Source organism: Arachis hypogaea, chromosome 9 (assembly GCF_003086295.3).
Source record: "Arachis hypogaea cultivar Tifrunner chromosome 9, arahy.Tifrunner.gnm2.J5K5, whole genome shotgun sequence".
In the NCBI taxonomy this organism is placed as follows: domain Eukaryota; kingdom Viridiplantae; phylum Streptophyta; class Magnoliopsida; order Fabales; family Fabaceae; genus Arachis; species Arachis hypogaea.
This window is the reverse complement of record NC_092044.1, coordinates 35,017,535-35,029,928: the sequence shown is the minus strand read 5'-3', so window position 1 is coordinate 35,029,928 and position 12,394 is coordinate 35,017,535. Positions and strand designations below refer to the sequence as shown.

The 12,394-nt window shown below is 36.3% G+C and overlaps 2 protein-coding genes across 3 annotated transcripts; one reads left to right on the top strand and one right to left on the bottom strand.

The window, feature by feature from the left end:
* Positions 1-3,560: 3,560 nt before the first annotated feature.
* LOC112710860 (uncharacterized) lies at positions 3,561-5,871 on the bottom strand. Of its 2 annotated transcripts, none has more exons than XM_025763293.2 (7): positions 5,586-5,871; positions 5,366-5,460; positions 4,652-4,731; positions 4,522-4,577; positions 4,285-4,397; positions 3,969-4,030; positions 3,561-3,873 (listed from the first exon to the last, which is right to left on the bottom strand). In XM_025763293.2, the coding sequence occupies exons 1-7, from the start codon at positions 5,713-5,715 to the stop codon at positions 3,576-3,578; spliced, it is 834 nt and encodes a 277-aa protein (XP_025619078.1). In that variant the 5' UTR covers positions 5,716-5,871; the 3' UTR covers positions 3,561-3,575. The 2 variants fall into 2 exon arrangements, with proteins under 2 accessions (XP_025619078.1, XP_072058998.1); XM_072202897.1 differs by having other exon boundaries at positions 3,561-3,870; positions 5,586-5,866.
* Positions 5,872-7,549: 1,678 nt separating this feature from the next.
* On the top strand, positions 7,550-8,284 carry LOC140175107 (protein FAR-RED IMPAIRED RESPONSE 1-like). Its single transcript, XM_072202033.1, has 2 exons — positions 7,550-7,636; positions 7,754-8,284. Exons 1-2 carry the CDS (start codon positions 7,550-7,552, stop codon positions 8,282-8,284), a joined length of 618 nt encoding a protein of 205 aa, XP_072058134.1.
* The last annotated feature ends 4,110 nt before the right edge of the window (positions 8,285-12,394 follow it).

The window sequence follows — 12,394 nt, the reverse complement described above, 5'->3', positions numbered from 1 at the left end:
TAATGGTTCTCCCAACCTATACCCTCACAAGACACCTTGATTAAGTACTTGGCGCCAACCCAAAGCTCCAATAAGTCGGGATGCACCTCTCTCCCTCTAGAGTAAGCCAGAAGGGATAACGACCCTAAGCCGGCCTTATTTTGAAGAAAGTTTCTTTGAAGTCATGGAAGGTGTCTGAAGAAGACGAAGATCCTCCGATTTTGTATAGCTTGAAAAGACAAGTACCCCCTTCTTGTGCTTACCCTCCCTAGAGGGATTTGTAAGTAGGAAAAAGAAAAGGAAGACTTTGACAATAGCTGGGAGCTCTAGGTACTCACAAAGCATCTCAAAACTCCGGATAACAGCCCAACTATTTGGGTGAAGTTCGGAGGGGGTAGCATTACATTTATTAAGAGAGCTTGGACAAAAGGTGAAAAAGGAAACCTGACGCCTAGGATGGTGAACAAAGGCACCCACATCTAGTTGAGGACACGGGGACATCAAGTGACATCAAGGTTAAGCTGGCAAATACGTTCCCGGGGGACCCGAAAGTAAGCTCATAGTTTCCCTCCTCGGGACTACCACCACATATTGCTCCCGTATCACAAAGCTCCTGAAGGTCCTCCACAGTTATCTTGAAGGCAATACTCGTCATGTCGGATATATACCATCCATAACAATTCGTGGCCCTAGGCGAGGAGGAGCCATCCCATGAGGTCGCGTCGCCATACCTATAGTGAGGGTACCACTTAAGTTAATCGCAAGGCTGAAGCTAGATCCTAATCCAAAACTAAGTTATCCTACACTAAACCACCCTAGCCTAAACTATGAAAAGGACACCTACGGTACACCCCCTAAAAACTACCTATCAAATGCCATATTCGGAAATGACGACAGCAAAGAAAAGCAGAGCAACAATGGCAAGAAATAAATAAAAGACTACTTACTAGTAATTGTGACACAGAAGGGTGCTGGGAATGGCAAGTCCCTCGTGGCAGCAGTGCGAAATCCGCAGGCAAAGATGGAAGTAGCAGTCGCAGAAGGGAAGATGAAAAAAGTGGGTGAGTGGTGGTGGCAGTTATGGAAAAGGAGGGGAAGAATAGAAATAATAATATAAAACAAAGCTGGTAATTGTAACTGTAGAAAAAGAAGCGCAAAAGGTCAGGGGCAAAATCGACTTTTTTGCGCACTTTCAAATCACACATAAGTGCATTTAATGACCTAAGCATGATAATTGAAGCGACGCCTTCAAAACAGGCGTTAAGGGCAACTCCCATGCGCGAGGAAGCCTGCAGAAGCCCAGACCCGTGACAACGAACCCGCATTGGGTAGAGGCTATCGTTACGAGACCACAAGTAGGTGAATGCCCCAGTCGTGAATCTCACACCCTAATATTCTAATAAAGAAAAATATAAAAATACTAAATCAAACCCTTCATTCTTTCATAATTTAAACTCATGAATTAGAGTAATTTAAGAATTTTAACCTTCCTTTCCTTTCCCTTCTCAACTTCTCAAAACATTTCATTTCTTTTCTTTTTTTTTTTTTTTGCAACTCAAAAACACACCATGAAGGCCTTTTAGAAGGAGTTAATTATTAAAAAAAAACATTTTTTACAAAATTTATATATACAAAGTTAAGGAATTATTTAAGAGAAAGCACAAGGACTAACAAGTAAATCAGTCAACTTAAACAAACTCTTTTAATAATTAATTTTAAAATTTTTAAAAATAAAAATTTAAATAATTAGAATTAATTAAATTTTGAATAATTAGGATCCCACAAATAACCTACACACAAATCCTAATTCCTCTTATCCAAGCCTCGTCGTCACTCATAACCACACACCGCACCTCCACCGTACTGCCGCAGCACTAGTGTGCCCCCATCATGATTGTCGTAAGCTCCGCCATTGAATCAGGACTCTTCACGAACCAGAATAACATGCCATCGTGCTGTCGCATTATCGTCTGGCAATCACTGGCCTATCCTTGGTGACGAAACCATCCCAGCCATTGTGCTCCCCATCGAGCTGTTATTGCTGCGTTGCTGTCCTCGTGTGAGATGTGTGTGCGGTCCTTCACGCCATTCACATCGTTGCTGCAGGGAGAAGTCGCGCGAGTGATGCGATTGCACTCCCTCATCCTCCATCGCACCACAGTAGGCCCGTCCTCCCTTGCGTCGCTGCCCTCCCTCCGCCACCATAGTCTTCTTGTGATTTGGACTTTTTCGATGTGATTTCGATAGTTTTTCATGTAATTTAGATTTTCTTCAGATATAATCGGATGTTTTTGGTATATTGTGGATGTTTTGTTATCCTTTAGTAAGAAATGTATTAGAGTTTAGAATGCGGATGTTTCTTTTACAAAGAAAGATATAAAAGAAATATCCAATTACAAAGAAACATCTACAATCGTAAGACTTATGTGATTTAGATTTTTTCTGATGTAATTTGAATTTTTTCCGTGTAAATTAGATTTTTTTTATATAGTTTGGATATTTTTTGTCTTTTAGTAGAAAATGTATTGGTGTTTAGGATGTGAATATTTCTTTTACAAAGAAAGAAACATCCAATTATAAAAAAATATTCACACCCACAAAAATGAATTTAATATGATTTTGAATTTTTTTAATATAATTTGAATTTTTATTTTTTGTAATTTGAATATTTTTTTATATAACTTGAATTTTTTTATTATATTGTAAATTTTTTTAATATATTGTGGAGGTTTTTTTTGTGAGCCTTAGGGGTGCAGTTCAAAATTGGGTGAAGTTGACTGCACTCCTTATTAATTACCTAGCGGAATTGAAGGTTAAAATAAAGCTTTAGTCCCTACAAAAATTTTCTTTTCATTTTAATCCAATAAAATCTTTACCGTAGAATTTATTGTTAATTTGCTCTGTTAAGACTGACATGACATGTTAAAATACTGGAAGAAGCCAAATAAGAACAGGGGCATAATTGAACTTGAGGATACTCAACAAATCTTGTTGCAAGAGGATAGAAGCCATGGTGGCTGCTCGAGTTGGAGGGGGCAGCCGGCAGTGGTGCGAAAGGTGCCACAAGAGAAGGAATGACAGAAAAAATCAACGGAGGAGGTTTATAAGAGAGAAGAATGATTGGAAAAAAGAAAAAGAGATAGTATAACACTGACTTAATTATGGTTAGTTTTGCTTTTTGAAATTAATAATTTTTAAATTTTAAATTAAATTAAATAAATTTTATCCACATGACGTAAAAGTGATTGGAAAGAGCAAGAACTTTCATTTACTCTCAGAGCAACTAATAATTTCTCTTCAACCTTCAATGTCAACATTAACCTGCTGCGTTACAAAATAACGATAGTGATTAAAACAGAAACTTTTTAAATTTTATTAGACCAGTATTAGAAGAAATTTTTATAGGGACCGAAAATTTATTTAAACCAAAAGTTAATTATGAGTGAAAATGGAGAACTATGACCCCCTTAAATAAACAATGTTCAATATGATTCACGATTTGGCAACTATGACCCCCTCCCCACCCCCCCCCCCCCCTTTAATATTATGAAAAAATTACAGTAAAAATGGGGAAGAAAACAAAAAATAAAGGATATCTACTCATTTCCATCAGAATCATCATTAAATATATACATGTATGGAATCACAGTAGTGCGATCAATTAATTCATTATCAGAAATCTGAGTATTTACCCCAGGTGAGCTCCAACCCAATCTTTGTATGTAAACAGCATCATATGCCTCAATATTCAATCCTGAAGCAAGAAACAGTTGAATCTCATACACAAATCTCTCTGTTCTTGCTCCCAGAAAAGGCCTTGCTGCTTCAGATACTGATGTCTTGAACTCCTCCTGTACCTTTTCGGGTGCATTCATGTGTGACTTCTGCTCTCTTCTGGAAGTTTAAGAATTAGCAGAAATCATAACTGATTTGGGATTTGGCATACTCAAATGATGTTAAATCAGCTAAAGATGCATGAAGAAACTTACTTTGTCAATGATGCATTCATCACTCCAAAAATATGGTAAACAATGATGTCAACATCTTCCTCCTATAATTTAAGCAAAACGGAGGAATAAGTTAAGATGGACAACTATGCAATCTTCTATTGCCCTTTTATTTCTCATTCACTAATCAAAAAGACGGGAGTGAGAAACCGGAAATTTCCTTCATAATTTGGCAGCATTTTGCTAGTGAACTTTTTCTTTTTTTCCCCCAGTTACAATAAAGAATCAGAGAGCAGCAAGCAAATTAAACCAACCAAAGAGAATTCATAAAAAACATTAATATGGTACATTCATTAACCTGAATAAGAGCTTGAATTTCCCTTCTTAACCAACTCTGAAGCCAGCTGTTTGGCTGACAATACTTACGAGATTTCCAATAATGTGATATATTGAATACGTCATCCAAGAAACCTAATCAAAGTTAAAAGCAAAGAATATACTCATATAAAGATAACTAAGATGGATATGAAGTAGAAGACAGACAGACCATTATTGAGCACAAAATTTGTTAAATAAGCAGCTGTAGAAGGAAGACCTTGTTCAGTGTAATAGCATTGCAATCTATATCTGTGAGCTCTCGACAATGTAAAACTGCATACACAACTATAAGGGCTCAGTAAAGATACTTCTACTGAAACTTTAACAGACTTACTGATCAGACAAACCTATACTCAAAATCTTCATTTACATAATGCCGCTGAAAACAACTTCCATCAACTCCATGTATTATAGAAAAGTTTTCTGTCTGCATATTAGAGAAACAAGTACAAAGTCAGCAGCACATTTTATCAACTAAAGACTCAATTTGGCCCGTGAATGCCATAATCACATGAGTCAAATTTTTGGGGGACCATTGAGTCACAGAATTCAATTAACCATAGGGAACTGTTCGGGTCAATTGAAATTTGAAGGATCAAATTCAGTAACAATTAACTACGGGGAACTAACTACTCGAGGTCAGTTGAAATATGAGGATCAAATTGAGTCACAAGTGAAATTTGAGAAACCAAATTCAGTGCTTATTCCCATGTTATCCGATCATAAGTCAATAATAACCTTCAAAACATTTTGGATCCCAAAACTGGGAGCAATTAGAAGTCCATGATTAAAATTCTTATAAAGGGGATTACTTTAGTGGCCAAAGAAACAACAATAAGAATAATAATTATCTATCTTGTGCCTTAAGGGCATATGCTAAGTTTACAAATTTAAAAAATTTTCATTAAAAATATAAAAAATTTAAATTTCTAATGCATTTGTTTTGCATTAATTAAATGAAAATATTTAAAACTTTTCACTGGTAAATTTATCATCTGCTTTTAAGACACATGTTAGCTAAACCCTGAATGTATTTCCAGAAATTTGAAAAATTAGGAAACCTTGCAAAGGGGGCATTTGACAGAAGAAGGTTGAGAACGGTGCTTGCTGGCAACCACCTTGGTCCAGCGTAAAATGCAATTGAAGCAAAACTTATCTGCAACACAAAAGAACAAGCTTAGTTACTAAGTATCATCCCAATGAATCTCCTCTTGGTATTAAACCAGAATTTTCCCCAAAACAAATTATTTGTTTAATGGCGTCCGAACGAAATGAAATTACGGAAGCATTTGTCGAGGTAGGAAGGTTGAAGAGTGGGTCCTAAGCAAATTGGGCAGCAGCTTCCGGTGTCAGTGTCGTCCTCCGACGAGAGCGACTTGATAACGTGAATCGCCGCCGCGTCGTCTTCCATGTTCTGCTCTTGATTCTGCAGACTTTACACTTTCATCGCAATCATCAAACACTCTTCCGCTTTTTCATAATTTTCTTTTATTGAGTTATTTTAACTTTTTTAAGTTATTCAGTTAATTGGTGGCATTTACGTTGGTCCCCAATCTTTGTCTAACACAATTGAATATATATATATATATATATATATATATATATATATATATATATATATATATATATATATATATATATATATATATATATATATATATTTACAAAAGCATCCTTAGTCTATTATTGCAACATCAATATTGTATCTCTTCTCCATTACAATAATAATTTAATATTGATTATTTATTATTATATCTCTATTTTTTATTGTGTCATTTAAAATTATATTAATAATTAATTTAAATATTAAATAAAATAATTAGTCTTTTAAATAAGAAAACAAAAAAAAACCTAAAACCTCTTAAAGTTTACATGGAGCACGCAAATTTTATTAGAAGCAGCAATGACGATTCAGATGGTGACACAAAAAAATGTAGAAATAGCTACGCTTTAAAAGTGCTACAATAATAAAATTATGTAGCCACGCTTCAAAAGCGTGTTGATTTCTCTCTATGGTTATACTTTTTAAGTGTGGCAAAAAAAACGTGACCAAATTTTGAATTAATTGTCACCCTCATAAAAGCGTGGCCGTATACCCTTTTCGCCACGCTTTTCAAGCGTATAAAAGAAGTGACCAAATCTCTAATCTATCGCCACCTTCGTAAAAGCGTGGCCATTGATCACTTTTGGCCACGCTTTTAAAGCGTCGCAAGAAAAAAGCGTAGCCATAGGCCTTTTTTCTTGTAGTGCCAGTAAGTCTTCTCTAATGCATGAATATTGTATTTTATCACGTAACTTCTTCTTCCTTCCATATTAATGGTTCTCTATTCTTTTTTCATAGATTTAAACCTGTTTCTTACACATAATTGTCGATATTTCTTGCCTGTACATTAATGTTTCTTCTTCCTTTTGTTTTCTTAATTGATATTGGTGTTTGATAGCATAAGAGAGATTGTCTTCTACAGTTTCAATGCTTTCTTTTAATTTTTTTTATTTTAGAATTTGAAAAATTTTAAAAAAAATATAGAACCAAAACAGTGTTATTATTTTCATGTTAGTGGTCTCTACACTTTGTTTTATTAGAATACTATTTATTTTATATTTTTTTGGTTACTAACAAAATTGTTTAGCAGGATTTTGAAGTGGATGATAAAATCGAAGAAAGAATATTCTTTGATGAGATCATAGAAGAGTCAGTTGATAGATAGGAATTTCAAGAAATGTATCAAGATGAAATTGAGCAAGAAGCTGTGAATTCTAAGAATTTAGGAAAACAAAAATTGTAAGCAATGGTTAATGGGAACGATTTTTCACATCAGGTGAATGAAGTATATCAAATAGATGATATTGAAAATATTGTCATGGTTGATTTTTTGAACATAGGTTCTCATGAGATGGAATATTTTCATTTTTCTAATTTTCAGATAGCATTTGATTTCTATAACCATTATGCAAAATCTGTTGGTTTTGGTGTTAGAAAAAGTAAAACTTAGAAAAATAGTAAAGGAGAATATGTGAAGCAATTGTTTGTGTGCTCTTGTGAGGGATTTAGACCAGAGAAATATTATAATATGTAAAACAGGAAAAAGGAGCCAAAATCTGAGACTCATTATGGTTGCCTGGCTAGGTTTGTAGTTCGTTTTGTGGCTTACACTGGAAGATGACATGTGGCTTTGTTTGTTGAATCGCACAATCATGATTGCCTTAATCGTAGGTTAGTTGGTTTCTTTCCTACACATAGAAAAATGGCAGAAGCTAATGCTAGTGAAATGAACAACATGAAGGATGCAGGCGTTAGCACACCCCGTATATATGCTATGTTAGCTAATCAAGTAGGTGGTTATGAGAATGTTAATTATACCTTGAGAGATATGTATAATAAGATTTCTAGGCGAAGGCATCCTGTCCTAGGTGATGCGACAGCAGCATAGCAATACCTCAAAAACCAGAAAGTAGAAGATCCTTACCTCTATTATGAGCACATAGTTGATGTTAAAGGGGTATTGCAAGCTCTATTTTGGTGTGATGGAAGAAGCCAATTAGATTATGAAGTATTTGGAGATGTGCTTGCTTTTGATGCGACATATAAGAAGAACAAGTTGTGTCCGGTAGTAGTGTTTTTCGGTGTGAATAATCACAACCAAACAGTGATATTTGGAAGTGCTTTAGTTACTGATGAGAGTAAGGAGGTCTATGTATGGTTATTACAACAACTATTGACAGTTATGAAGGAAAAAACACTTGTATCTGTGATTACAGATGGTTTTCCATCAATAAAGTTTGCAATTGAGGCGGTATTCCCAAATGCCCATCATAGATTATGTGCTTGGCACCTCATTCAGAACGCTACAAGTAATGTTGGAAACCCAAAATTCACATTTATGTTTAAGAAGTGTATGCTAAGAGATTACAAGATTAGTGTGTTTGAGCAGAAGTGGTTTGAAATAGTTGAGGAGTTTGGTGTAGCGGAAAAGAATTAGATTATTGACATGTACAAGAAAAGGCATATGCGAGCCATTGCACATATTCGAGGCAAGTTTTTTGCAGGACTTAGGACAACTTCTCGATGAAAAAGTTTGCACTATATTATTACAAAACATGTTAACTCGCAATATAATTTGGTTGATTTCATAAAACATTTTAAGCAGTGTCTTACCTGCCTACGATATAAGGAGGTTAAAGCTAACTATGTTTCCATATGTGGTCATTCGGTACTTAAAACAGCTTTGGAACCTCTGGAAAGGTCTGCATCAAATGTCTATACATGAGAGATATTTTTTATATTTCGACCAATGCTTGTTAGGACTGCAAGAATGAAGGTTGTGCAAAATGTGGCATTTGAGTCATTTGTACTTTATACAATACGTAAATATGGAAGTCTAAATAGTTCATAGGAAGTGTCTGTGGATAACGAAATGACAAAATTCAATTGTTCATACTTAAGGATAGATTCTTTTGGAATTTCGTGTGAGCATATAGTTTGTGTGCTGGTGTTTCTTAACATCCTTGAGCTGCCAAAGTCTCTTGTGTTCACAAGGTGGTCACAAGCACTTTCGATTCAAGTGGCGTTACTTGGGACTCTATAATATTGAGTCAATATGGATGCTTGATGGATTGGTGTCGGCAACTGTCCTATGTCGCTAGTCGAAGGCAGGAGAGATTCCACCTTGCTCAAGACACTATTATGAGCCTAATCGAAGATTTCAACAAGATTGAAGATGAACAAAAAAAGCAAGTTGGTGTTGAAGCTGATGGTTCAGATGATATTTTTCTTAAGAATCCACAAAATTGTAGATCTAAGTGTCGTCCAGGTGAGAAGGTAAAAAAAAAACCACAACATACGATGTGGTATTTGTCGCATGGAAGAGCACAATAAAAAATTTTGTCCATTGGCAAAGGACATTCAGTAGACCAATGCGAGTTGTATAACTTCTCATGGCATAAATGGGAACCCTTTTGAGGAAGGTTTTGATGCAGATGCATAAATGGTAATATTTGGTTTAATGATTTGCGTACCACAAGATGTTAATTATATAATTTTCATTAATAAGAGTGGAGATTGATGATAGTGTGCTCAATAAAATAGTAAAATAGCAGAACAATAGTAATAATAAATCAACACAATTGGATATAAAACTGAATAATATGTAGTGAATAAGGAGAGAATCAACAAGAAAAATAGAATAAAGTAGTAACCAATTCTCCCTGTTCGAGTCAGGGATGACTCCACTCAATTACCAAAAATCAATTCCCCTCACCACTACTCCTACCTACCTTTACATACTCCCAATTATGTTACATAACAACCCAATACCAATGTTTCCCTTCTACGCACCCTTCTCATGCATGGTAGTCTCGCATCCATACTGCAGGTCTCTTATTTCTTTTGCTTTTCAACCCATCTCTATTATTTGCCCCAACTTCTTCCTCAGACTCTGATTGTTGACTCGGCCCTTTGTTATTTGGGCCGTCATTCGTATCAACCACTCCCCTGTCGACAATGACCTTGTCCTCAAGGTCTACATCGGGATACATTGATAAACCATTATTTTATGATTTATATTGTGTTTAATTGAGTGGTTTTATCAAGTCTTCACCCACTTATTCATATGATTTGCATGTATTTACAATCCCTTCCTAAAATTGTTCTATGATTGAAAATTTGCTTCCTAAAGATCTTTTAATTGTATATTTTTATTCTCCTTTATACCAGTCAATGCTGTGATCTGTGTGTTAAGTGTTTCAGGTTTCATTGGGCAGGAATGGCTTAGAGAATGGAGAGGAAGCTTGCAAAAATGGAAGGAACACAAGAAATTGAGGAGATGATCAGCGAGAAATGACGCGGGCGCATGGCTCACATGACAGCGCGAAATGGAGGAAATCGCAGTGACGCGCTCGCGTGCCTGACGCGAACACGTGGATTGGAAGCTGTACGAGTGACGCGAATGCGTGGACGATGCGCACGTGTGGCACGGAAAACACTGAGTGACGCGAACGTGTGGATGACGCGGTCGTGTGACGTACGCGATCTGCAGAATTTACAGAAGTCGCTGGCGTGGATTCTGGGCCGCGTTTTAACCCAGTTTTTGGCCCAAAAATGCAAATTATAACCAGGGAACATGCAGAAACGAAAAACAACTCTCATTCCGCATAGTTTTTAGTTTTAGATCTGATTTTACTCTTCGTCTAGGTTTTTCTTTACACTCATAATTTAGGATTTAAAGATTTTAGCTTTGGTTATTGAGAAGAGTATACCTCCGGAACTGGTCATTCTAGTTTGTTTACTTACTTTTTACTTACTCTTTCATATCCTTAATTTGTCCAGAGTTAAAATTGGATTATTTTTAGAATTTATTAATACAAAGACTATTTTTATTTTTAATTAATCTCTTTGATTATTGTTTATCATGTCTCTTTTTATTTCCCCTTTTAATTTTGTGAAGTCTACATTTATGATAATGGAGTAGTGTCCCAACTTGATTGGGAGTTGATTAACAGGAGAACCTTGAGTTGGAATACTCAAGAGTTCAATTGTAATTGGTTCATTGTTGGTTGGCTTGTTAGTCACTAACTCTAATCCTTCTTAAGGGAGAGGATTAGGACTTGTGAATAGAAGTTGACTTTTAACTTGACTTTCCTTCATTCGTTGAGGGTTAACTAAGTAGAAACAACTACTAATTATTAATTGATCTTGAGAAAATTCCAACAAGGATAGAACATCCGATTAATCTTCTCCCGGTTAAGATTTTTATTTAAATTGCATAAATTCTCTGATTTAATTTCCTGTTTATCAAACTCAAAACCATTTTGGAAAACCTCTGATTAATAAAATAGCACATCTTTCTGTAACTCGTTGGGAGACGACCTGGGATTCATACTCCCAGTATTTTAATTCTAAATTTTGTGACAACTCTTTTCTAAATTGACAAGTGAATTTTTGCTGGTTAAGAGCTGTACTTGCAACGCTATTTTTCTTAATAATTCTTAATCTGCCAATTTTCGCCACGTCATACATCTTCACAAGTTCTGTCCAGCTCACCCAAGTAGCTTCTTCCCGGGGCACTCCTTGCCATTCCACCAAAACCTGCACCTAATATTGCTCATCCTCATGCTGCAATACTCGGATATCAATGATTGCCGCCGGGTTGGGGGTCAAAGGGAAGGTTCACAGGGAGTTGGTTTACCCCAACTACTAATGTAGGATCACCCTTGAATTCCTTCATCATCGAAACATGGAAGACTGGGTGAATGGCACTATCAGCCGGAAGCTCTAATTTATAAGCCACTGCCCTCACTTGTTATAGAAGTTTAAAAGGCCCATAGTACCGGTTGCTCAATTTCAGGTTGCCCCGGTTTACCACTGATCCTTGACGATACGGTTGCAATTTCAGCAATACCCATGCCCCCACTTGAAAATATTTTTCACGCCTAACCTTATCAGCCCTACGCTTCATACGTTCTTGAGCCTTGTTGAGCTGATAATGTAATTCCAAGTCCAAAGCCTGCCTGACCTTGAGCATATCATCCACATCTTGCACTGGTGATGACTAATTAACATACTCCGAAATGGTGCAAACAGCAAACCCATACAAAGCTTCATAAGGAGACATTTCAATGGTGGAACGGAAGAAAGTGTTGGAGCAATACTCTGCCCACATGAGATACAATGACCATTTGGCTTGATGAGCATCTGTAAATACACGTAAATACTGTTCCAATGTTCTATTAACAACTTCCGTCTGCCCGTTCGTCTGGAGGTGATACGCAATGCTATACAATAGTCTTGTACCGCAACTCTCAAACAATTGTTTACAAAAACGGCTAAGAAAAAGGGGATCTTTATCTGAGACAATCGATGATGGAAATCCATGGTATCGAACAACACTATTGAGAAATTTCTGTGCAACTACCTTGGCTGTGAACCCTGGTTTCAATGGAGCAACTCGAGCAATTTTACTTAAGCGATCCACCACGACCATGACTGTTGTGAAACCTTCGGAGTTGGGTAGTTTAGTGATAAAATCCATGCTAACCCCTTCTCATGGCCTAGCTGGAATCGGTAGTGGTTGTAAGAGCCCTTGAGGACGCGC

Bases quoted from the DNA above. Each gene is read 5' to 3' on its own strand.
- LOC112710860 (XM_025763293.2), bottom strand. From the start codon at position 5,715: ATGGAAGACGACGCGGCGGCGATTCACGTTATCAAGTCGCTCTCGTCG. The intron at 4,732-5,365 runs GTTTCCTAATTT...TCTAATATGCAG, and splicing joins TCAAATGCCCCCTTTGCAAG to ACAGAAAACTTTTCTATAAT. The intron at 4,031-4,284 runs GTTAATGAATGT...CTTAAATTATAG, and splicing joins AAATTCAAGCTCTTATTCAG to GAGGAAGATGTTGACATCAT.
- LOC140175107 (XM_072202033.1), top strand. From the start codon at position 7,550: ATGGCAGAAGCTAATGCTAGTGAAATGAACAACATGAAGGATGCAGGC. The intron at 7,637-7,753 runs GTAGGTGGTTAT...CTCAAAAACCAG, and splicing joins ATGCTATGTTAGCTAATCAA to AAAGTAGAAGATCCTTACCT.